Here is a 26,743-nt window from a genome sequence, read left to right as displayed (position 1 = left end):
GCATTCTGTATGTGTTATAGGTTTACCAAACCTTGAACTGCTGACTGCTATTCTTAATAAGGTTATGCTTTGGTTGTATACCTTAAGTGTTGATTTGGTTTTTAGAATAGTGTTTATATATAATGTGATATTACTTATCGTCGATTCATCTTGGCCTACTTGTATTTAAACCATTTAAGTTTACAATACATAGTAGTTCAGTGTTTCTTTGGCCTTTATGTATGCTACAATTTTTGTACCACGCTACAGCCCTCTCTTCCTCCTAAAATGAGCCTGGCTGCCCTGTCTACGCTACGAAATACTCAGGTGGTACAGCCTTACACTAAATGTGAAGTTTTGTACTGTCTCAGTTGTATGGTTTTACTAAGCCCTTAGTTCGACTTCAGAAAAACTGTCCTAACAGTGGTGTACTGCCATGAATCCACAGGTTCCTTTTTTGAATGTAGTTTGGGGTTTTCGGTTCACCGGTTAGCCCAAAGGGCTGTTAGGCAGAATCCTGTGCAGTGCCCTTATGGACCACTACACACAATTAAGACTACAGGTGGCAATACAAGTTTTACCTTTGGTACAAGCCTGTACTACTATGTTTAAAGTGGTAGCAGTAGCCAAGCAGCCAGGCTTATCTCAAGAGTATATGAGCAGTAGCAGAGATTACACAAAGGGACCACAATTACTGTGACTCGAGCAAACACTGACTCAAGGTTTCAGGTAAAAATAAAGTACATTTATTTTTAAACCATTTGTTATAAACACAACACTTGTATTAATTCAAAATCACACGTAAAATACACTACAACCAACCAATTCACTTAGGGTACTTACCTTGAGTTACCAATGTTTTAACGGACTGGTGTTGTGAAACAAAAGACGTTACCGGGAATACACTTGCAATCTCTTTTTGGCAGTAATGACAGTTCGGTCTTACTAAAGAAACGCGTATCCGCGGCAAGAAATGTTACTGGGGCAAAAGCACCCTTAGCACCTGAGTTAACCAGAGAGAGTTGGGGGCAAAAATCATAGGCAATACTTTTGTCAAGGCAGACAGAATCAGAGAAAACTCAAACAGAAATTCAAGAGTCAATAGGCCGGAGCCAGTGTCAAGTGGAACTGGGTTCCTGTTGTCGAGGATCACAGTCGGGCAGTTCGAGATTCAACGTTTCCAGGAGTACTTGGATATTGTCAACAGAGGAAGCAAAAGTTATGAGGGAAAACAAGGGCAAGCCTTGGGGGTGAAGAAAAGGGGTTCACCCTAATTGTTCAAGCAGAACACAGTACCTTATTCAATAAAGAAGCTGGTGCCACGGCAGTTATTCCTGGCAGTTTCCTGCAGACCCACGGTTCCTGGAGCTTCGCTGCAAAGGAGGGCGTCTGGAGGGGTCTGCACCACACAGGGATGAGGCCGGCAGCAGCGACGGTGAATAAAAGGTGCGCTCCTTAAACAGGAGAGGCTCTTCAGATGGCTATCCGGACCACTACCAAGAAGAGGATCCTCGGCTGTGGAAGATGAGCTGGTTATCCCCACCAGGCTGAAGGAAGAAGACTCCGGACTGGATCTTCTCTGGTCGTCGAAGGGTAGATAGCTCAGGACTGCAGCAGGGCTTCACCGGGACGGGGTAGATGCAGCAGCCGTCGTCTTCTCCGCTTCTCTTCAGTTCCTTGTAGTTCCAGTGGCGACTCTGACTTCTAGCTCAAGAGACCTGCTTTTTATGAGAAAATCCCCCATTCACACAGCCTGGCTGTCAATCATGCAGCAGGGAGCTTGTCCAGCCAGGACAACCACCTCAGTCAATCATGGCAAAGTGCGACTTGGGTTTCCTAGGATACCCTGTGCAGGGGGTGACTGCACCCCTCCCTCGCATTCAGCCCACCTAGACACCCAGGCGCCTGGAGGGAGGGCTTCTTGGCAGAAGCCTGCCACAAGACAGTGAACAAAGGAGGCAAAACAGGTTTGCCAGGCAAAATAAAACACAAGATGGATTTTAACAACAAAAAAAAGCTGATTAAACCCAACCGGAGCCACAAGAAAAAGTATTTGGTCAAGCGGGTTTAAGTTCGAGGCTAATATAATAGCCTAAAACAATACCATGTTTATCTAGTATAATCGCGGTAGAAACGTTAGGGTAGATACCACTGCCACGTCTAAATGTTAAGAGTGAAACCATGCTCTAGGAGGTACAGATAAAAAGGGTTAAGGATTAACCCTTCCAGTACTCCATGTAAGATGGGGTGTACTGGATCTGTGGTTAAATGACTAAGTAAAGTTAATGTCTGGGGGACAGTCGGCCTCAGAAATGGAGTTGGTGGGAAGTCTAAAAGACAACCCTGTGTTACTGAACTGAAGGAGCTGTGTAACGCACAAAAGAAGGGGGCTACTGAAGTGGTGTTCTCCAGAGTCCACAATCACAAAAGCAGATGAAATACACATGGCAAAAACACAGGTAAGAGTGGGAAAAAGAGGCACACTCTTACCAAGTGAAAAAAATAACTCCAGAAATCCAGCAAAGCTGCTGGGGGACTCTAGGTGAGGGGAAATTAGCCATAAAATTCTCCCTAACAAGGGCTACCAGTAGAGGAGTTGTAATCTCTATTTTATGACTTGTGTTGTACCTTTTTGAAGCACAAGGCATCTTACATGGAGGACTGTATGGAGACTTTGTGACCCCTTCTCATTGTTGTAATAGCATTTTTGCTACTTTCCAAGCATCCTCTGAACAGGCTGGAGGCAGTCATTACATGTTCACCAGATGAATTCTACTGGGCTGCCTTTTTAGCTGCTATAGTTCACTTAAAGGTACCATATACTCAAACTGGCCACTCGGGGGGGGTGGGGGGTGTGTGTGTGTGTGTGTGTGTTTTTTGCTAGGAAGTGGGGAGGAGGCCTCTGCCCCTAAACCATTCTTCCAAAGTGCTGACTTTTCATTATTGGACAACCACCTTCTAGTTTAAATGTTATAATGGACCTTATTTGAGGGCTCGGGTCTTCACAGCCCAGATTCTGGATATAAGGAGACCAGCTGCATCCAGGAACCAAGTCAACAACTGGGGATGAAAAATATCCAAAGTAGAAGGCTAAGGGACGCCTGAGAACTGCTACAGAAACTAGAATTGGCTCAGCCAATACCACTGCATTGCAAACCTCGCCCATGTAATCAATAGGGAACACACTTGCAAGGTGTCTTCCTCCAGAAGACTGGTGGAGCCAATGAGACACCAGTCCTCCTCAAGCTACAGAGCAAGGCTTCTGGCTCGTCAAATGGCTGGAACTCATTGAGGGCATCTTCGAGGATCTGCTGGGACGTAGGAAATCTGCTGAACTGCCCTCCGCCAAAAGATGAGCTTCCTGGAAGTCCAAACTTCTGCCCCTGGATTACTGAATGCCTCCTGAAACTGCCCAGGATCAATGCAAGACGTTAATCTGTGAATAGTTCTTTGAGGGTCTCCTTCGCTGAGATAACAAATCAGGGTGTCCCTTTACAGTCTGAGGTCTCCAGAGGAACATGGAGACAAATGGCGTTGATTGTCCTTGAAACTGTGATGCGATGCCCGTGCACAGTGGCGAGGGTGATGCATAACTTTTCTAGCAATTTATTATCGCCTGGGTCTGCTCTTAACCTTCTAGACATTCGGGGGGCTGAGATCAATTAAATCGCATTAATCGCCGCCTCTCCTCATTGGATTTGCATTGGGCGCAGAGTCCTGCTTACCTTCGCACCATCCAGCGATAGCCCCCAGGGCAGTGGTGTCCGAATCAGTACTTGTGTGTCATCATTGAGAACCCCAGTGTTAGTAGTTGCTCCTCCTTTCATTGGAACTCAAGTCCCCCTTTCAAATGTTGCATTTGCGGATAACGTTCTCTGGTTATGACAGAAGGTAAGACTTGTACCGCTGCCTGAATTGGACTTCCAAAAACAGGCTTGCTTTGGACCAATCTGCTGTGGCAGTTTACCTTTGAGGCCAGGAAAGTATTTCCTTAGTTGATGCATTTTTGGACTTAAAGACCAGGAGTCAACTGGAACTCTGTTGGGGATACATTTTATTCCAAAGTCCTCTGTCTTAGAGGTGAAGACAGAGGGAAAGCTCTGCTCCTTAACTATCCAGAGGGAACATTGAGGGTGAATCTGCTGTTGGGTCAAGTCGTCTCTGCTGCCTGTTCACTGGAGCAAAACCGCGGATGGATGGATGGATGGATGGATGGATGGATGGATGGATGGATGGATTCGCTGCCTGTGCACTGGCACCAGGATCCCCCTCACTAGCGTTGAAAGACCCCCTGTAGGTGCCAGACATCTTTCCTGAAGTGGGAATTAAGGACTATTCCTGTCCAAGAGACCACGGGTTGGGCTTCCCAGCAACCCAGAAGCAGCTTGGAACAATGTTCAGCTCCTCAAGGCATTGCCGATTCGGAGCAATCGCTCGAATCAATTCGAGCCACCACACGACATGCAGTGCTGCTTTTGGCACTGTATGACTTCACACTGCTTACATTTGTCATGTCTCGATGCCGACCCGACACATTGCATCACATAGCCACCGCTACTCTACCACCGGCTCGCTGCTGTGGCAGCACCCGATTTACCACATCCTGAGCAGCGACTCAATCCAACAGAGCATAGTTTTGACCCTACTCGAAATTTGACATCAATTCGCTGTCTCACATGACTCAACACAACGCATCATTTTGACCTGACTCGACTGCCGATTTGGTCTGTTGGGACTCATCAACTCAAAGCAGTCTCCATGTCGACTCGATCGAAACAGAAGTCTGTGATGAAGCTGAACCAATGCAGATTCGTCAATGGGTCAACGTGATTCGACTGTCTTGACAGCGGCTCCACTGCAGTAAAGCTCTCATAAAGAACAAATTAATGTTTGTTACTTTGGTGTAGAAACCTTAAATCGATGTAAGTAAGAAATTGAGTACGATACTGTGAAGATTGTCTGAGTCATGCAGAGTACTCGGGCAACAAAAAGAAAGGGCTTAGACGCTCCGCCGCGGAACAATCAGCTAAATGTCATAAAAGGAGGAGGAAAAATCCTGTCTGAGGAGGAAGCCCAGGAGATTTGAATCATCTGTGTGTAGAACGCTGAAGCAGACCAGGACGCGCAGCTTGCAAACGTGGAAACAAACTGGCGAGTGTGCATAAAGTGAGAAAAGCGTGATGGGAGAAGGGTTGAGGGTACAGAAATCGAGTCTCGGACTAAATCCAACGACGACGCTGAGACCACAGACCCGTTTACGAGATAGAGCGAGTGTAGAGAATTCAAGAGGCATGAAGCCAACCTGACTAACAGAAGAAAGCATCCCGTCCTGATCACAGGTCTGTGATGCTAACCCCAAGTGAGAGAGGTAACTGGGTAGGTGGGAGACCTGGTAGGGATAACTAACCGAACAAGCATAATAATCATGGTCGTCCCAGTGTGGTGCGCAACTCGATATTCCCCCAAGTACAAAGGTGTATGGGGACATTAATCGGAAAGAACGAACAGTGAAGAACGAAGACACTCCTTACTTGCCCTCATACTCATCCCAGTAATACCAAAGAGGTGTAGAAAAGTGAGAATCATTACTGGAACATGCATACTCGTCCCAGTAAAACAAAAGAAGTCAATACCAAAGAGAATAGTTATTGGAATCTACATACTAGTCTCAGTGACTATTAAGGGAAAAAGATGAGCAAGAGTTTATTTGAGAATCCTTATGACTGGCCCAACCAGGAGAAACAGTGGACATTGTTTAAAGAAGCCCCAAGTGTACTAAATCACAACGAGGTTGGCAAAGCTTGTTGGTGGCGCTGGATTGTGTTGATAAACATGGTTCTGTTTGCTCGTTGAAGGAAGTCACAAAACACCTTGTTCGTGTTGCACACATTCAATTATATTCATTGATTAATGTTACCATGCTCCTGGCACAAGGTGTGCTCTGTGCATGGGAGAAAACCCCAACACATGTTTTGACCGAAGTCTTTGTCAAGGCAGAGGCTGAATGGTTAAGGCTCCTTCATAGGGATGGTAGTGATTCATCACCGTGCTCACTGCCATCGGGCCACCGACTCGCTGCTTACTTCTCCACAGTGGCTACCCAACCAACCCCACACCGGAACTACAATCGCAAGGCCGCTGCCATCCCTATGAAGGAGCTTTAACCACTTAACCAATCAACAAGCAAACCGAATCATGTTTATCAATACAATCAGCGCCACTACGAACAAGGTTTGCCTACCCACCAGTTTAGAGTTACCATTGGGAACTTCAGAGTTTTTCCCCAAGCAAACCTTGTAGCAGGCTGCAAGAAAGTACCAGAGCATTAAGTTGGCACAGGGGTCTGCCCCTCCTCTAAACCTTACCGTACTAAATAACAAGCAAGTAAAGAATACCCTCAGAAGGTGAAAGCAAGGTGTCAAGGACACGACAGAGTAACTGAAGAGCCCTATTTCTGAACTGATGAACTGGTCAAAATAGTTGCCAAGAACTATCTATGATTAAGTTACTAAAACGACTGTCCTGAAAAGCAAACCACAGGGGAAAGGAGTCCTTCTGTGCTTAAGTTGTTTTGACATTGGTAAGGACAGAACGGTTTTGCTTTTGACAGAGGACAGATCTTCCTTTTGGACTCCATGACTGTCAAGCACCCTAGTTAGTTTGTGTTGGGTAGGGAAAACCCATTGATTTGGGGAGGGGGGGGGGGGGAGTTTCCTTCCTTTTATTTTGTTGAATAAAGTCAATCAATGGAAGATATCAGTGTCTGTCCTAACCCGCCACAATACCCTTGAACGCATTTCTGCTCAAATCTTTTACCTGAACACCCCTACCTATCAACCCAGAGTGGCCTTTATTCTCAACATCTGCATTCTCGGTTTTCTTTACAGCGGTGGGTCTTCAGTGTTTTTAATTTTTTTCATTAGTTGTATGTAATTTTGTTTTTCTATTAGTTCTTATTTTTTATAGAACATTGATTGGACATGGATATTCTTTTATTTGAGCCTGGTCCATTCTGATAATGCTGTTTGATTTATTTACTCTGATCAGTGTCCCCCCCCACCCCCGCCGCCCCCGAAGCTATAAATCAAGCTCTGTCAGTGCTACAAAAAGAGATGAATGAGGATTTACCTGTCGGGGTGTGCCTGTTTAACCTTTGAATTGGGATCACTGCTTGTTTAGTATTAGTGTGAGGCTAAGGTGGCGGTCTAGCCACTACTCATTCCTGTAGTCCTGTAGAACAGTAGTCCTTTTGTCAGTCCATCGTAGTTTGTATCTGAGTTAGTGAAGCCAGTTTTGATGGACCCCTCAGAGGTTCATGCCACTCAGTGTATTGTCATTCCTCATACTTTGTTTTCTCCGGCAGGTCGGACACCGAAGCTGAGCTGGAAATGATTTGCCGCATTGCCAAAGAAGCTGGTGCTTTTGATGCAGTGAAATCTTCTCATTGGAAGGAAGGAGGGCAAGGAGCTGTTGACCTGGCTCAGGCAGTTCAGAAGGCATCACTGACTCCAAGTGATTTCAAGTTCCTTTACGATGTGGAGGTAATACTGAAGCGGAGCACTGATGTTTACCAGTCTGAACATGTGAATAACAACTGATATTCAACTGTATTAACAATGGGTAGGAATTTCATTGACATCTTCCAGAACCCTGCACCTCTCAATCGTTCCACACATTTTCAAACATAGTCTAACAATCAAAATACCAAGCCTCTTTGAAAGTGACTGCTGAATGATGATCAGTGGCTGCCGGCAGGTGAGGTTTAAGAAGAGGGATGTGTTAGGGCAGTCTCTTTTCACTGTGTTCTGGGGATGAGTTGGACTGAGCCACAGTCAGGTAGTGAGCTACTGAGTGCATGTGTGCAGTGTGCATAAGCCCTATTATATCAAACAGTCTTGGTAGATTTGGTGTATTTTACCTCAACCTTTTTGTTATATCCTATATTTATTTTGCCCTTCAAAAACCTGTTCATCAAAATGTCAAAAAACCCTTGCATTCTTAAAATCCTTGGCAGATCTTGTGGTTCCCTGCAAGTCTTCTCTGGCTCACCTAGTGATCAATGTGGCTGAGCAGTCAAGGACAGATCTTAGGCAGTCAATGGGGTTGGCGTAAGCTACAGTATAACACACATAATATTCAATAAAGGAATGTACACACAGAGATTATATCAAATACTTTACCTCTGTGATGTAAGTAAGGTGGTGAAGGTTACCGATGAATTCTTAGTCTATTAGTGTTCCATGGTAGTAACTGTACCTTTTACTCACCAGAAATTACCAACAATCATTGTTTGGGTATGGTTGCAATAAACAAAGCACCATAAGTTCCATCAGGACGCTGGTTGTCTGCGTGGGTCTGTAGATTGTTTACTCAATTACTCTTGCCAGCTCCCTGTCTCTGGGTCCTGGCACCTTACCTCAACGCCCTTCCTTCACTCCTTCGACCAGTTGCCATGCTCTTGTGCCTAGGAAAGTCTTTCTTGTAACTCCTGTCCACTGTCTCCTCACCCACATCCTCAGTGCTCACATATGTTCAGACCTTCCACCACACTCGCCATTGATGAGGTTTGGGTGAGCCTGCAACAGCTCATTCACCTGCTTTCTGAGGTTCCCCTTGACATCGTTTGCTGTTCTCATTTCACCCTCTTATCTTCTTTCCAATGTTCTAGTAATTTCATCCTGATGTCTCCTTCCAACCTCCTTACATACCCTAAAACCTCCTTCACCACAACACACTGACAGTCTTTCTCCAGATCTTCTACTGATGTTTCCGCCTTACTTGCTCAGTCTCTTCAAGCCTCTCTTAATGTATCCTCCCACCCACTTCTTTCTCCAGTCTTTCCTCCACTATCCAGTCTGCTCCTTATCCTAGTTCTTCCGCCAACCTCTTACTTGTCATAATGGCTTCTGTTCTAATGGACGCTTCGAGGGGATTGGGTCCTCCGACGTAGTCCATATCTATGACAGGTAATGTCCACAGCTGTGCTGATTTGGAAAATCTTCGGTGTCTGCGTCCTGTGTCGATGCGCCGTCCCCGAGGACCTCCTCCGACGGCCGACATCACCCGATCTGATAAGTAGGACGCCCATAGCCTCAGTTCCGTTTTTTCCGCAAACGTGTTTGCATCGTGAATCTCTGTGCGCCTCGACTCTTTGGAGTTTGCTGTTTTCTTCTCGTTTCATTGAACCTGTTCGGTTTTTTGTGAAGACCTGTTCGTGGCGATGTCTACTTCGTCTTCAAACACGCGTCCGAGCTTCAAGAAAGGCGGGGACTGTGGGTCCAAGATGTCGGTCACGGACTCGCACAACACCTTCCTCTGGTGCCTCGGAGAGGCCCACGATACGGACTGTGGACTGCCAGTCGCTCACAGCCAAGGCTTTACGGGAACGCAAGAAGAAGCTGTCGGTAGGTCGGGTGTCTAAGCCCCAGAAGTCGAGGTCTACGGGGCTTTCAACGGATGACTCGTGAGGCGACTCTCCGCATCGTCGGAAGTCCAGTGGGTCTCCTTCCAGGAGTCGGTCTCACCACTCCTCCGCCTCTTCCAGGCATTCCCGGAAGTGCCAGCATCGGTCGCCTTCCCCGTCCTCTTCTGAGGACTCCGCCCGTCGGCGGGTCGCTTATCCCACCATGCAAGCGACACCGGAGGAAAGGGCTTCCTTCGGGAAGCAGATGTTAGCGATTCTTTAATCGCAGGGCACCGGTCCGTCCGCGCCTCAGAGTGGGGTCGGTCGGCACCGGTAGAGAGACACCGCTCGTACGCCTTCGGGCTCGGGTGGTCAGCACGGCTTGCGGGAAAGGTCACGCTCAGACAAGGGTAGAAGTTCTCGCCATGCCCGTTCCAGTTCCCGGTCCTCGACGCGCTCGAGACAGCGTGATCCTGTGCCGTCTTCAAAGAAGACGTCGGCGCCGAGGTCGTCGACAGTTTCTCTCGAGGCTCCGAGGGGGGTCGTCGGCGCCTAGGTTGTCGAGAGACACGCTCGGAGCTCCGGCTTCTAGGCCTGTGTCCACGCCGTCGATGCTGGCGGCGCTGCAGCTGACGCCGATTCTCTCGGCGCCGACTTGTTCGGCGCCCTCAACACCTTTCGAGGCGGTGGTGTCGGAAGGGCCCCGTGGCACGGGATTAGCCCCTAGAAAGGCTCTGGCTAAGCTCAGGCACAGCTTTGGTCCCCAGGGGTCTTCCTCTCACCGCCTGGAGTACATTTCAGAGGGTGATGAAGGCTCTGACGGCTTGGTTCTGGTGACGGTACCAGATGAGCTTATCTCAGGCCATAGTCAGTTTGATGACCTGAGGCAGTCACTGCATGATGCCAGATGACTGGACACCTCTCCGGAGGTGGAGTTTTGTAGGCCGGAGCCTGGCACTCATGCCGATTCTTCATATCGGCGCCTTATGTCTCGGGTCACTGAGTATTTGGGTTGGTCGGCTCCCCCAGGGGAGTTCATTCAGAATGATCTCACGGACATCCTTGATCTTAGTCCCCCACTGACCCAGTATTGCCGTTTCATATGGCTCTGCAGAGAAGGGTGGCGGCGGCTTGGACTGCTCCGGAGAGTCTCCCGGCAGTGGGCAAGTCTGTCGCGAAAATACCGTCCAGCCAGTAGCGACTCCTGCTACGTGTCCAGGCACCCCACTCCAGAGAGTTTGGTGGTGCAGGCGGCTATGGCCCCGGCAAAGCAGGCGTCGTATCCTACCATCCCACCGGATGGGGACGACAAACGTTTTGACGGCTGGGCGAAGAAAGGGTTTTCTTCAGAGGGTATGGCGCTTCAGGCGGCCAACTCCATATGTGCCTTGTCTCATTTCACACACACTCTGTGGAACTGTGTTGCATTAGCGGCTTAACATATTCCCGAAGGGGACGAACGGGATGGTTTCCTTGCAATGGTTCAGGATGGCAAGAATGCCATGTGAGGCCGTTCAGTCTTGTTTGGACATGGCAGATTGTGTCATCCGGTCCATGGCGGCGAGCAACGTAATACGCAGGTTTGCGTGGTTGCGGAAGTCTGGGTTTGCTCCTGATGTGCAGTCCCGGCTCCTCAACATGCCGTTTGACGGTGAACATCTTTTTGGCAGCAAGGCTGACGAGAGCCTTGAGAGGTTGCAGACCTCCAAAGCTGCAGCGAAGTCGTTGGGCGCTGCAGTTCGACAACCTCCGCCTTTTCGTCCTAGGGGACAGCAATGGAGGGGAGGTTCCTTTCGCTATTACTCGACCTTCAGTAAAGCGAGAGGAGCAGCAGTCAGAGGCCACCGTAAGAGTGCCAGAGGTGGAAAACGGGGTACTCGAGGTGCCAAGGCCGCTCGGGCAGTTGCCTCTTTGCCCTCAGGCAACACTGCAGCTGCTCCACTCAGTCATGAGGCCAGGTCCCATGTTTCGTCGGTTGGGGGAAGGCACGCAGCATCTTGTTAGAGTGGCAAGCCATTAAGCCATTACTTCAGATGATGTATGGGTTCTGGAGATCATAACCCACGGCTACTGTCTTCCCTTTCGGCAGAGGCCTTACGACAATCCACCTGGGAACCTCTCTTTTAAGAGTCCAGATCCGCTCCTTGCGCAGGAAATTCAAGCCCTGCTGGAGAAAGGCACCATAGAACTGGTGCCTGTAGCGGAGAGGAACAAGGGATGGTATTCCCCTTATTTTTTGATTTCGAAGAAAGATGGGAGGGGGATGAAGACCCATCATGGACTTGAGCGGTTTGAACAAACTCCTCAGGAAGGACAAGTTCAAGATGGTTACTCTCTCTCAAGTCCTCCAGGCCCTTCAACTTCAGGACTGGTTGGTGTCTCTCGACCTCAAGGACGCTTATTTCCATGTGCCGATCCATCCCATGCACAAGAAGTACATGAGGTTCGCGGTTGGCGACTCGCACTTTCACCGCCGTTCAGATTGACCTCCACCCCGAGGGTTTTCACCAAGCTCATGGTGGTGGTAGCGCATCTCAGGAAAGGGGGATTCACGTCTACCCCTACTTGGACGATTGGTTGATCAGGGGGAGCTCTCCCGAGCAAGTCCTGGATCATCTGTCCGTCACCTGCCACTCCCTTCACGAGCTGGGCTTCTCCCTCAATTTAAAGAAGTCCCATTTAACACCAACACAGCGGCTCCAGTATATTGGAGCAGTGCTCGACACATCCCTGGGGCACTGTTTTCTTCCCCAGGTGAGGGCTCTTCACATTCAGCAGATGGTGCACAAGTTTCAACTTGCCCAGAATCTCCCAGCGTCCGAGTTCTTGAGATTGCTCGGCCTCATGGCATCCTGCATTCTTCTGGTGCCGAGGCTCGTCTGCGGATGAGATCTTTGCAGTGGGCACTCAAGCTCCAGTGGTCTCAGTCCTCCGGCAGGCTGTCGGACCCTGTTCAGGTGCTGCCCTCGGTCGCCCAGGACCTTCTGTGGTGGGCCGTCGAAGGCAATCTGATGAAGAGGGCCCCATTTTGGCTGCCCTGGCCGGAGGTGACGGACGCATCCCTCGCGGGATGGGGAGCTCATGCCAACGAGTTGACAGTCAGCGGTTGTTGATCTCCGGAGTCCAGACTCCATATCAATCTGTTGGAGCTGAGGGCCGTTAGGCTTGTCCTGAAGGCTTTTCTGCCAACTGTGCGAGGAAAGTGTCCTGATTGTAACGGACAAAACGCTGGCCATGCTCTACCTCAACGAAAGGGGGGGGTGGCAGGGTCACTTCCTCTGTGCAGGGAGGCGATGCGGCTCGAATTCTGGGCCATCCAGCAGGAAGTTTCGATCTCGGCTGTTCATCTGGCCGGAGACGACAACGAGACGGCGGACGCTCTGAGCAGGCAGAGCACGATCTCTCACGAGTGGGAGCTGGCTCAGGAGATTCTCCTGGAGATCTTTGCCCTTTGGGGGACCCCTCAAGTGGATCTCTTCGCCTCCAGTGTCAACAGGAAGTGTGAAAGGTTCTGCTCGCGGTAATTTCCTCCAAAAGGAGCCTTAAGAGACACGTTCGTGGTGGAGTGGTCATTCCCACTGATGTACGTGTTTCCTCCAGTCCCCGTCATCCCGCAAGTACTACGGAGGTTCGGTTCCCGGATGATCCTCATTGCTCCGGAGTGGGCCTGGGGGACGTGGTACCCGGACCTTTTCGACTTGTCCATCTGCCCTCCACGTCGTCTTCCCTACCGAGACGATCTGCTCTCACGGGAGGGGGGGGTCAGGTTCTCCATCCAGCGGTCAGATCCCTCAACCTTCACCCTTGGCTTCTGAAAGGTTGAGGTATAGGGATTGGGACCTCCCTGAAGACGTGATGAAGGTGTTCTCGGCCAGGCGGCCGGCAACAAAGTCTCTGTACCGTTGCCGTTGGAGAAAGTTCTGAGACTGGTGCAGAGTTATGAATGTGGATCCTTTTGAATGTGACATTCCCATGGTTCTGTCTTTTTTGCTTTCCTTGGCCCACAGGGGCTTGCAAGTGGGGACCATTAAAGGTTACCTGGCGGCGCTGTCCATATTTAAGCGCTCGTCTGAAGAATGTTCCTATTTTAAGATTCCTTTTAATTTCTCAGTTTTTGAAAGGGCTCACTAATGTGTTCCCTCCCCAACCGGGCACCAGAAAAGGTGACGATTTGAACCTTGTTCTTAAGTTTCTGATGGGTGCTCCGTTTGAGCCTTTGCACTCTTGCCAACTCTGAGAACTGTGTTTTTGGTTGCGGTTACTTCCGCTCGCAGAGTTAGTGAGTTACAGGCACTTTCAGTTAAGCCACCCTTCACTGTGTTTCATAAGGACAGGGTTGTCCTTAGAGTTCGTCCTTTTCTTCCGAAGGTGGTTTGTTCTTCCGGCGTTCTAGCCTCCTCCACATCCTGGTAAGGAAGAGGAGAGGCTCCATAGGCTTGATCCTAGGAGAGCGTTGAGCTTTTATATTTCACGCATGTCCGGGGTCAGAGTGGACGATCAACTTTTCATTAAGGACCGTCCGGCTGGCTTGCGGCCCATTCTACCAGGGGAGTGGCTGTGTCTACTGCCCTGCAGAGGGGTGTTCCTATTCGTCACATCTGTGATGCAGCCACCTGGGCTTCAGTACATACTTTTGTACGGCACTACTCCCTCGATTCCATCCGAGGGCAGGATCTGGCCTTTGGCAAGGCAGTCCTTTATTCCGCAGTTTGATTGGGCATGCTAAATTTGTGTTCTAAATTCTTTTTCCCACCTCCTTGCTTGGTACTGCTTTGGGAGTCTGCCATAGATATGGAATACGTCCGAGGACCCAATCCCCTCGAAGAAGTTACTTTCTTACCTGGTAACGTTCTTTCGATGGGATGGTCCGACGACGTATTCCATATCGCTACCTCCCTACCTTCCCCGCTGCAGAATTTCTTTTGCGATTGCAGGTTGCGTTCCGCAAGGCCTTGTGTGTCTGACTGGCAGAAAACTGGTGGCACACGTTCTGGGGGAAAAAACTACAACTGAGGCTGTGGGCGTCATGCGTCCTACTTATCACATCGGGTGACGTTGGCCGTCGGAGGTCGTCCTCGGGGACGGCGCATCGACGCAGATGCCGAAGATTTTTTCGAAGCAGCACAGCTGTGGACATTACCTGTCATAGATATGGAATACGTCGTCGGACCATCCCATCGAAAGAACGTTACCAAGTAAGAAAGTAACTTGTTCTTCTCTCCCACAGAGTAGTATGCAAAGGAAAGAGTAAGGGGTCATGAACCAAGCCTTTGCAGTACCCCAAAGCACAAGATCAAGGAAAGATTTCCCAATCAATGAAACGGAATATGTTCGATCAGAAAAGTAGGAAGAAAACCAAGATACAGCAGTACCAGATCTACCAAGAATCAAATGAACCACTGTGACAAAAGCAGCAGACCAATCAAGAATTGAAAGGAAAGATTTTATGCTATTGGCAAACGTGGATTGCACACAAGTTATTTCGGCATATGACGGCATGGCGTAGTGCAAGCAACATTGGTAGTTTTCAAAGACTGCTTTCCTAAAATTGACAAACAAGCTCATTTAAGACATACACTTGGGTTGTTCAAACCTCTTTGTACATGTTTGGGTTAAACGAAAATCTACACCGAGGAAGCTTTTCTCTCGCTCATGCAGATGGCCCTGTTCCCTACGCAGTATGTTTTTCTCACCCATTTGATCCAGCAAGGCTGGCAGCCTTCCAAACAGGTTTTATGGTAATGGGATCTTCCCACGTGTCTTTACAACCACGCATCACATTAGTAAAATGAAGACTGCATGCTGGTGGGTGCAGTGTGAAAATCAGATACTAAATGAAAGATTCAGCGTTCTTTCCTCAGGGCAGATTAACTTCTCTGGCTTCAATTGTGTCCAATCAAAACATTATTTCTCATTTGCAGACTTGATTAGGGGCTCGATGTTTCCCAGAGGTTGGGATTCATACCAAAGGCGTTTTGAAGGGAACTAAGTCTCCTGGTGGCTATGCTACAGTTTGTAATGGATTGTAGTAATATTGGACACACCATTTACAGTGTTTTAAATGCCATTTAATAAAATTTTAGCACCAGCATTGTCAAATTCACTTAGCAGTTGAGTAGAAGTAAGCAAACAGTTAAAAATCCTTGCAACCTTTCCAATCGCTGCTCTTTCTCTTCAATTCTTTAGGCATATATAATTGCCCCAGCCTTTAAAAAAAATTGTAAACGATAGGTTGTCTACTGTTTCCTATATCTTATAGAAATATAAAAATCAAAATATTAGAGGCACAGTTTATGGCACATGCTGCACACGATGCCGGTGCACAATATAGAATGCATAAAGTCACCTAAAAGCCATAGGGGCTGACCAGGCTTTAAAACATGTATTCTTCGTTCTGTACAATATACAGATTTTGGTTACTGCATAAATGGCCATGGTTAGTGATCCCAAGTGTGGCCAAGAAAATGGCATTTCTCTTCCATTATTAATTTTCCATGTGTTGTGCAACGTAGTGCTCTTTGCAGCGCTGCCGGACTGATCGGAGAACTGTATGAAAATTGTGACTTCAAGCCCTGAGACGTTTGCTGCATGGCACTGTGCATAGCTCTAAGCAGCTCACTCCATCTTGGAATAGTATGAGTCCCCATCAAGGGAGTGGCGAGGTGTATGACGGACCAGTGAACTCATTGATTCCTCTCGCCCTAAAAGGGTAAATGGGTCACGGGTCTCAAAATATTGCTCTGGTAAAAGGGAATTCTCGCTCTCAAGTGGTGAGTAACACATTCGGTGCATGTGGAGACCTGGCATTCATCCCGAGGACAAGTGACTTTTAGGCCTGGCAAGCAGCCGACCATTTGAAAATATTCACCTCCACAAAGGGCCCAAGTGGATAAAACCCCATTGGATCACATAGTATACTGGTACCGATAATAAAATAAACACAGGTAGCATACATTTTGGGATACTGAGACTATCCGCGATTAGAATAAACCATGAACAATGCAGTGAATAGAGAAAGTGGGCATAAAGTTACAGAAGCATGCCCACGGCTAAAGGTTACTGCTTTGGAAGGGTCTAAATTGCGCACCTTGCAGCATGCAGTTGAATAAACCGCACTGTAATGTGCAGTAAATCAAGCTTGTATAGTCAGTGCAGCTCTGGCCATTTTGCAACCACTAGCTTCAAGTGGTCCTGTAAGAGTGGGAATGTTTGGGGAACGGGGCTAGGGGATTGGTGGATACACACATTGTTTCCATGCTTACCAGGCAAAGAGAGCCTTGTTTGAGTCCGACTGGACTTCCAAATTCAGGTTGCCATTTTAGTGGGGACCTGAAAGGACCAAGCATTTTGTTTTCCTGATCACAAAATGGGTACAACAGTGTGCAGCCTTCTAGAGTATTACAAACAACTGCCATCAGCCAGTAAGTAGTAGGGGGGAAAACAAAAATAGCAGGTGGACTCTTTGTGATTCCGTTTAGGGCTTTCCTCCTAACAAACGTCAAGTGTGGCATGATGCAACTAGTGCGCCTATGCCTCAGTGTGGCAGAATCCTAGGGCAGTTGCCCTGCAGACTCGAAGTCACATTGTTGCGCCTGTTCCGCTGTGTCTGCAGCTGCAGCATGGCCTCCCGGCAGGCTAGGTTCTTCTCGAGTGAGGGAGGACGACTGAGCGGGGCAGGGCTTCTGGCTTGCAGATCTAGCAGAGTGGTAGCATCCTAGTCGCTGTCATGGTGTTTGAAGAGCTTTCGTCTCTACGCTGCCCCCAGCCCCTCCTCTTCCCAGGCTACTGATGCTACCGCAAGCTTTATTCTTCACAACATTCCGCCATTGCTTCAACAGCTCATGAATCTTGCAGTGTTGCTAATTCCAATTTTTGAATCTATCACACTGTCCTAACTTAATGCTGATCCTCAGCTGGATTTCGCCAGTGTGGCATACCGACGCCTTCCAAAATTTGCTATTTGACGCCTTCAGAATGTTTGATAGCAGCTAGGATCCTACTTGATCTCCCTGTTCTGCTAGGGGAACTGGAGAAACTCCACAATACAACCCTATTAACCAGAACATACTGTTTAAGATGAGATATTTGGTACCTAATCTGTTCAGACTTGGCTGACGGTCACTGTTGAAAGGCTAAGTGATGGGCTTGAGACACCCTGGGGCCGGAGACCACAGCCTGCTTTGATGCTGGCCCTGGTGGCTTTATATAGAGTATTCCACCAGCGCTTCTTGCCCGCGCCCAGTCTCATGTTATGCAACATTTAAGGCCCATAAACCCCTGCAGTGGCCCATCAGGTATCCCAGACAACTGGATAAGGGAAATGTGGGAAGTGGAGGATCGGCAGCTCGCAAGCCCTTGGGTAGTGGGCTTTGCGAGCCACTTGATAACATTAACAGGTTGCAAGAGACCAGTGTGCCAGCTCTGCTGGCAGGGTGTTCTGCAGGTCAGCCTCAAGTCAGGCTCACAAACACCCCAAGGCAACAGTGAAACACAACAACACATTCCACACTGTCCTACCTCACTGGTACCGTCCTTGAGTCCACAGATGGGAAAGCTATTCTTACTATGTGAAGTAGCTGTTGCCTGCTTTGCAATGACCTCTTTAAGATCGATCACATGATGCCCAATGAACCCTCTGAAAAATGGCTGCCCATAAACTACAGGTGGGAACATTACTTCAATATGTAAACGCGTGCATTTTTCAGTGTATACATTGTGAAATTAGCTTCTACCTGTAAAATGGTGCCAGTCTTCCAAAGTTTTAACTGCTTTTTTGCACATCAGAAAAAGCAATGGCACTTGTGTTCATGGTGGCACTTGTGTTCATGGTAACTCTTAACAAATGCTTTATAGGGATCTCTGGGTTGTCAATTAGTGTGAAATGCTTATCTTTGTGTTTCCATTTCAGCTCCCGATTACAGAAAAGATACGAATAATTGCGCAGAAGATTTATGGAGCCGACGATATTGAACTTCTCCCAGAGGCACAGCAGAAAGTTGAAGTATATACAAAGCAGGTATGTCTTCATCTGTATCCATCAGCCTTTATTCACAACATTTGGCATACCGTTAATGAGGCATGGTCTAGCACCTGTCGTACTGGACCTCCCGTATGCCAAGGCGTTCAGTCTTATTATTTTTTTTTTTGTTTGGTCTACTGATCCTTCCTCTAAACGTGGACAAGCTACTTCCTGCCCAAGAAATCGGAGGTAGATTCCCACATGTCAAAAGATGTATTCACATGGGGCCCTGTTTTGAAGTCTTTGATGCTTGTTTGAGGCAGCACAATCATGTTTAATGCGAGTTTCTAAACCATTAAGGTGACCTTAAATTATATCCCATTTGATGTCTCCTCTGCCATCCTGGAAGATTGGACCTCCAAAGGCTCAGCACCTGTTTCTTTGCAAAGCGATAAAGAAACACCTATGTTAAGTCCACTTTTGAAGGATCCTTGACCTGGTGGTGCCTGAAATGTATCCTCTCCCTAACCGACCACAGAAGGCATTCTCACCAGGCAAGTCCTCTAGCCTGTCCCACTAGCAGAAGTACAGGGAACAAATGTCTCCTTTGCTCAAACCATTGGATAGAACCTTGGTAGGGTTATAAGCTCTGACACCTGGCAATGCATTTTATCTGTACTTTTGCTTAATATGATTCTGTAGGCCATGATGCAATCTAACTTTATTAGTCAATAAAAATACACAAGGCATTTTCTACTGGCCCATTCAAACTTCTCTTCGTAATATCAGCCAGTTTTGCCAGCTCCAACTTGAACTAGTAAATGTATTTCCATGACATACGCAATATTGTCTTTTTAAGCTGCTCTGAATGATTTACCAAAACTAATCACTTGGCCACCTAGATTAAAATGAAAAACTACATGTGTTTTGGATCTGTGCACTAGCTCCTTCATAGTGGTTACTTTACAGATGATTGGTTCAACTGGTAATGCATGCAGAACAGAAATTCCACACCCTTGGTCTGGTGCTGCTTATAAATTCCTGTCCCGTGTATCAAGTATAACACTTACCGTAGTGACTACCTTTCTCCTAGTCCATAGTCCACTTTCCTGCATGCTTTTAGGACATTCCGTCCTTCGGGGCGGGACCAGAGCACTTCGAAGCATCAAACACTACTTTTTGGCCTCCTTTTATTTTTAAGCAGGGTCACCGTCCATTGCGGTAACCCTTCCTTCCTGAGCTCCGCATCGCTCCAGCATTGGATCTTTCATGGATTCACATGCTTAGAATATTCCCCGTCGACAGACCGGGACCCCTCTGTACACATATATAGCCTTTTCCCATAGGAAAACTTCCGACACTTTTGTGTCCTATCTACGTCCTTTTAGGACCCGCCTACGCATGCTCCGTAGGCCGTCCCAGTATAAGAGGCCCGCCCCCGCGGCTCCCCTTCAGATTTCAACCGTCTCCAAAGTAGTGGGATCTCCTCGCGTTGTCTTACTATTTTGTTCAAGGTTGTATTCCTGGAGTTTGAGTTAGAGAAAATGTCCTCCATGTCAGGAAAAGCGCTGTTCCGTCCATGCGCGACGTGCGGCTTGAAAAAAGTTTACGAGGGGGACGGACATATGGATTGTATATATTGCCTCCACCCTCATCATTCGGCGGATAACTGCGACATATGCAAAGGGTTTTCTCAAAAAACCCTCAAAGACCGGAGTCGACGACTGGTGGCATGGCTGAATGATGGAGCGGGGGCATACCCCCCTTCGGAGGTAGGCTCCACACAATCGGCGAAAACATCATGCCGCGCTACTTCGTCGGAACCACCGGCGAAGAAATCTCGACCGACGGAAAAAGAGTCATCTGGGAGTCACTCAGCTAGAGACTCCTCGTCAAAGAAATCATCTTCATCAAAAAAGCATGAAAAGGAAAGGAAATCCTCCTCGGGCGATCATCATAGATCGACCACGAGTCGAGAGTCGAGTAAAAGCAGGCCAAGTGTGGAAAAGGCGGGACCGCCTAAACCACCTGCTAAGTCACCGTCGTCGACGGCGGTCCAGTCATCGGCCTCCACCTTGCCACTTACGCAGGTGGCATCCACCGTCCCACCGACAACGGCGGCGACGATGGCCTCGTCGACGGGGGTTCTACTGGAGGCCTGAAGTTTTTGATCCGATCCCCCCGGATACTTTACTGCAAGAACAGGCTGTGTCGCTGTCCTCGGAGGACGAGAACGAGAGAATAGCTGGCCCAGCAGACCTAGGGCTATGAGTGGCTGACAAGTCGTCGACGAGGGGATCCGGTATACCGGTATCTGCCCCTCTTCTCAATCTTCAATCTGTTTTGTCGTTGGAAATTCTGTCCACGCTTCAGTCCTTGCTACAGTCTTTGGACCAGAGACTACCTCAGGCAAACCTGCCACAGTCACCCGTCGACGAGCCGGGCCCGTCCCGTCCACCGACGCACCTACGCACGTCAATCTCAGCACTGGCACAAGAGGAAGGTGAGCTGCCAGATTCGGAGTCTGACAGGGGAGCCATGTCGGATATCTCATCATCCCCCTCCAGGGATCCAACCTGGGAGTCAGAGGTGGAGTTGGAAACCCCTAGAAGCCCAGCTCACCCGTCCCCTCCGGACGACATTGCGTCATTCCATTCTATGATGGAGAAGGCATGCAAAGAATTTGGTTTGTCCCAGGAAGAACAGAAAAAGGACTTTTTTTTTGTTCGACCACATGGGTAAGAGAAGGTCTGTGTTCTCAATACCAATACTAGACCACGTGTGGAAGGAGGGGTTGCAGACAATGCGTCACCCTTTTTCAGAGCCGGCAGTGAAAGGACGCCTCGAGAAAAAGTTTAAGGCTCCAGAGTCTACCCCCAAGTGTTTATCCTCCCAACCAACGCCAGACTCGGTGGTGTCGGCGGCGAGGAAGGCGAAGGCCCAGCACAAGTGCACGACTCCGCCTGAAAACGAAGCGAGACGCCAGGATCCCTTTGGCAAAGAAGTGCTATCCGTTGGGGCAACCACAGTAAAGGCTGCAAACTCTCTGGCGATTGTAGCCAGATACGATAGGGAGATGTGGCACAGGCTAGCTCCATTGCTTGATCATCTTCCGGAAGAGCATAGGAAGGTAGCAATGTTACTTGTCCGAGAGGGTGAGGAAGCCTCAAATCACGCAATAAACATTGCGGTGGACCTCGCTGAGTCAGGCTTCAAGCAAGTCAATAATGGGGTCGTATTACGACGACAGTCATGGCTTAAGTGTACCTACTTCAGGCCAGAGGTACAATACAAAGTTTTAGATATGCCCTTTGAGGGAGACCTTCTTTTAGGTGAGAAGGTGGACGAAGCGCTAAAGGGAATGAAAGAGGACTCGGACACGGCATGTTCATTGGGTGCCCTCCAGAGTGGCCGAAGCTGCAAGTCTTTTCGTCCCTTTAGAGGGGCTTCAGGTAATTCAAGATTCTCTGCGTCTGGAGACAGATCCTTTGGCAGATCGGCTTACCCCTCCCAGGGATACAGACGTGCTTCCCAAACGGCAAACCGACGCCGGAACTTCCAGACTTCCAGGAAAAGACCATCATATCCGTCGTCGTTGAGAGACGAGCAAAATAAAGATCAGCAGTGACATACAACACACCGTTCTGGGGGGAAGAGTGTCAGCATATGTCGACGAATGGGAACGAATAACGACGGATCAATGGGTGCTGGACACTATAAGAAACGGACACTCTCTACAATTCAAACACAGCCCTCCGCACATTCCACCTGCGTTCACCGCTCATTCCCATCTGAAGATACTGCAACAAGAGGTAACAACTCATGTTAGCAAAGGGCGTGATAGAATTAGTTCCAACATCACAGAGAGGTCAAGGAGTCTACTCAAGATATTTCGTCGTAAAAAAGCCGAACGGCAAATGGCGTCCCATTTTAGACTTACGCGATCTCAACAAGTCTTTAAAGAGCCTAAAATTCAAGATGCTCACTCTGCAGGAAGTGATCCGCGCCGTTCAAGAGGGGGATTTTCTAGCGTCCCTGGATTTACAGGACGCGTACTTCCATATTCCAATGTGTCAGACACAGGAAATTCCTGAGATTTGTAATAGGGCGGACTCACTACCAATTCACGGTTCTTCCCTTTGGGCTCAAGACCTCCCCCAGAACGTTCACGAAATGCCTGGCTCCAGTAGCGGCCTGGCTAAGGAAGCAAGGCCACCATGTATACCCATACCTCGACGGCTGGCTGGTAAGGGGATCCTCCCCAGCGTCGACCAACACAAGTTTACAAGCCACCATGCAGCTTCTACAACAGCTGGGATTCGCCATAAACTTCGAAAAATCCTCTCTGCAGCCATCGAGAACGCTGGTATTCCTGGGGGCACAGTTCGAGACCCAGTTAGGGCTAGTGAAACCTTCTCTCGACAGAACCTCAAGACTCAATCAGCAAGCGAGCCAACTACGGCGAAACACCAGGCTCTCAGTGAGAAAATCCGTTTCGGTCCTAGGGGCCATAGCATCCTGCAACCATCTGGTGGAAAACTCGCCTATTCATGAGGCCAGTCCAGGAATTCCTCGCGGACCGATAGACGCAGGCTCAAGGATCGTGGTCAGACAAGATAACCATCGACGACGACAAGCTGCTTCGGACCCTTCAGTGGTGGCAGAGTTTCCACAATCTGAACAACGGCGTACCCCTACAGGAGCCGGAGTTTCAGCGAACCATAGTCACGGATGCGTCCCTAACCGGATGGGGAGCTCACATGGGTGCTCTCCAAACGCAAGGTCGCTGGTCTCCAACGGAGTCACTCCTACACATAAACGTGTTAGAGCTCAGAGCAGTACGATGGGCCTTGAAGGCATTCCTACCACACATCAAGGGTTCGCAAGTTCGAGTACTGACCGACAATACAACGGCCATGTTTTATCTGAGGAAACAAGGAGGGACGCGATCAAGAACTCTTTCCATAGAAGCCCAGAAAACATGGCATTGTGCATTAAAGCACGAAATTTCCATCGTGGCTCACCACCTCCCAGGAGTGAAGAACTCCCAAGCAGACTCCCTCAGCAGAAGCATGGCCCAGATACACGAGTGGGAAATGGACACAATTCACCTGAGGAAAGTGTTCGAGAAATGGGGTCACCCTCCTCTGGACGCCTTCGCGACCAAAGACAACAAGAAATGCGAGCAATTCGCAAGCAGATGGCCTCAAGAGGGTTCCATGGGGGAGGCATTCTCCTTCCCATGGACGGACATGTTCCTTTATGCTTTTCCCCCGTTCCCCCTCATACGGAGGACAATACAGTGGATACGCAGATACAATTGCCGGGTAATTCTAGTGACGCCATACTGACCAAGGCAACCGTGGTTCTCCGACCTGCTTCACCTGTCGCTGGAACATCCCATAGCATTTCCGAGAGTCCCGAACCTACTATCCCGGGACAAAGGCACGGTGTGGCATCACGACCCGGACAGTCTCAACCTTACAGCCTGGCTCCTGACTTTTCGGAGTTCGGTGCTTTAGTTGTTTAGGAGGATTGTCAAAAAATTCTGCAGGCGGCTCGAGCCCCTTCTACAAACAAATCTTACTCCTATAAGTGGCAGAGGTTCTGTGAATGGTGTAGAGGACAACAAGGCCTACAACCGTTGTTGGTGACGCCAGAACAAGTTCTACCTTACCTGCTCCTCTTGGCGGAGAGGGGGTAATCCTTCACATCGATAAAGGTGCACCTGGCGGCCATCTCGAGGTTCACGAGGAAGAGGCAGTCGTCTCCTCTATTTAGCGACTGACTTGTGAAGCACTTCATGAGGGGTTTATTTCGAGTTTTTACCCCGGTAAAACGTTTCCCCCCAACTTAGAGTCTCAACACAGTGTTGGCAGGCTTAATGAAACCGCCTTTTGAGCCTATGGCCACGTCCAACATAAAATTCATTTCGTGGAAGTTGGCATTCTTGATTGCTATCACATCAGCTAGGAGAATCTCGGAACTGCAAGCGCTGGTCGTAGACCCGCCATACCTAAGATTCTTTAAGGACAAAGTGATCCTGGCAACTAATCCTACGTTCGTCCCAAAAGTTCCGACAGTGTATCACACTCGTCCATTGTTCTCCCTACTTTCTTCGCCACACCATCATCGGCAGCAGAAAAAGCTCTTCATACCCTGCACTTTAAGAGGGCTCTGAAATTTTACCTACATCGTACACAGGAACTCAGGTCTACTCGACAACTGTTCATCGCATATGGTCCGTCGACGAGAGGAAAAGCAATCTCTAAACAGGGATTGGCTCAATGGGTCTCATCGACGATTGCGTTTTCGTCACTCTAAGGCCGGAAGGCCACTGCAAGGACACCCTGGAGCCCATTCTACAAGATCGATGTCCTCCTCAACAGCTTTATGGGCAGGAATTCCGCTGACGGACATATGCCAAGCTGCGGCATGGTCAGTGCCCCACACGTTTACCCGCCACTACTGCCTTGCCAGGCAGCATGCGGACGAGGTGCAGATGGGAAGAGCTGTCCTGCGCCATCTGTTTCAGTAAGGTAAGCTCCACGTTGTGGAGAATCTGTTTTCTACCTTTTTGATGACAGTATACTTTGTGAGTAAGGTTATATGGGTTAACTTATTCCTACTGTACATATGCATTGTGTAGTATGGTGAGGGTATATTACATTACATTCTCACCGCCAGCTCAAGTGTTACTGCTATACAATCTATTCTAAGCATGTGAATCCATGAAAGATCCAATGCTGGAGAAGGGTATAGTTTCTTACCTGTAACTCCATTTCTCCAGCATTGGTATCTTTCATGGATTCACATGAGCCCGCCAACCTCCCCGGAATGCAATGTATTTGATAAGTTTAACCCTTCCTACTGTGGAGGGGCCGAAATCTGAAGGGGAGCTGCGGGGGCGGGCCTCTTATACTGGGACGGCCTACGGAGCATGCGTAGGCGGGTCCTAAAAGGACAAAGATAGGACACAAAAGTGTCGGAAGTTTTCCTATAGGAAAAGGCTATATATGTGTACCGAGGGGTCCCGGTCTGACGGGGAATATTCTAAGCATGTGAATCCATGAAAGATACCAATGCTGGAGAAATGGAGTTACAGGTAAGAAACTATACCCTTTTCGATCGCCAAAGTTGAAGGACCATTAGCAAAATAGAGGAACCCTTTTTTAGAGGGGGGGTGGCGTGCATATGGAGGAAAGGGGACTATGGACTAGGAATAAGGAAGTCACTACAGTGAGTAACTTTGTTATACTCATTCGTTCCGTCCCCTTTCCTCCATACTTTTGGGAGATTCCCAAGCACTGACATAAGAAACGGGATGATGGAAATGTCCCTTACTGGAACAGGTTCTTAAGAACTGCCTGGCCAAACTGGGCATCAGCCCGGGAGCTCGGGTCAAGACAATAGTGTCTACAAAAAGCAAAGGGAGAAGCCCATGTAGCAGCCTTGGCTATGAACTCCCAGGGGTCATATTTCTGGAAGGCAACAGCAGCTGCTTTGCCACAGACCAAATGTGCATGAACCCCTTTTGGGGGCGGAACGCCCTGAATTGTGTAAACTTCTAAGATGCATGAAACGATCCATGGTGGAATGGATGCTTTTGAGGCCAATTTTCCTTTTCGGTCCCTGAAAGTAACGGTTGTGGGGAGCTTCTGAAATGGCTCGTTCTTCCAAGGTAAAACTTCAGAGCTCTTCTGACATCCAAATTATGTAGAACCCTTTGCACATCAGAGACCGGGTTCGGAAAGAAATCTGGGAGAGATATTGACTGTTTTATGTGGAACTCTGAGACAATTTTTGGAGGGAAAGAAGGATGAGTGTGAAGCAGAACCTTATCCTTGTGAAAAGTCAAGAACGGGTGTTCGAAAGGGACCTTGGAGCTCGCTCATTATTCTCGCAGATGTTACTGGAATTCTGGAAGGCCATTTTTCAGGAGAGGACCTGGAATTCCGTAGTGGCCAGTGGTTCAAAAGGCTTGTGACAGAGCATTAAGGACCACGTTTAGACCCATTTTGGGTGAGAAGGCCTGACCGGCGCGAAGAGGTGGAGGAGACCTGCGAAATGCCTCTTGATTACTGGATTCGTCATAGAAAAAGAGCAATTCTATCTAGAAAAGATATGTTGCAATGGTTGGCAGATATGTTCTGCATGATAAGATGTTGATGCCGGAGGCTGCAAGTTCCGATATAAAAGACAAGATGGTCAAGAAAAGCCTGTCGAGGATCAAGCTGTTTAGCAAGACACCAATGACAAAAGCGAAGCCATTTACTTTTGTACTGCGCTCTTGTAGAGTGCTTATGTGCCGCCTGGATTATGCGCATATTATCCTCCAAAAGGTTACATTGCGCTAAAGCTCTGAACTCTGGCACCTGGCCACCAAATTAAAGGATTGTTGG

General features: G+C 48.6%; 1 protein-coding gene across 2 annotated transcripts in view; it reads left to right on the top strand.

The window, feature by feature from the left end:
* Positions 1 to 26,743, top strand: part of MTHFD1 (methylenetetrahydrofolate dehydrogenase, cyclohydrolase and formyltetrahydrofolate synthetase 1) — a 517,055-nt gene that overhangs the window by 432,656 nt on the left and 57,656 nt on the right. For both annotated transcript variants that reach the window (XM_069638218.1, XM_069638219.1), the window contains exons 24-25: positions 7,343 to 7,520; positions 18,291 to 18,398. In XM_069638218.1, coding sequence (XP_069494319.1) covers positions 7,343 to 7,520; positions 18,291 to 18,398 — 286 coding nt within the window. The remainder of the gene's footprint in view (positions 1 to 7,342; positions 7,521 to 18,290; positions 18,399 to 26,743) is intronic.

This window comes from Ambystoma mexicanum, chromosome 14, assembly GCF_040938575.1.
Source record: "Ambystoma mexicanum isolate Mex_15411 chromosome 14, UKY_AmexF1_1, whole genome shotgun sequence".
Taxonomy (NCBI): Eukaryota; Metazoa; Chordata; class Amphibia; order Caudata; family Ambystomatidae; genus Ambystoma; species Ambystoma mexicanum.
This window is presented reverse-complemented; position numbering and strand designations above follow the sequence as displayed.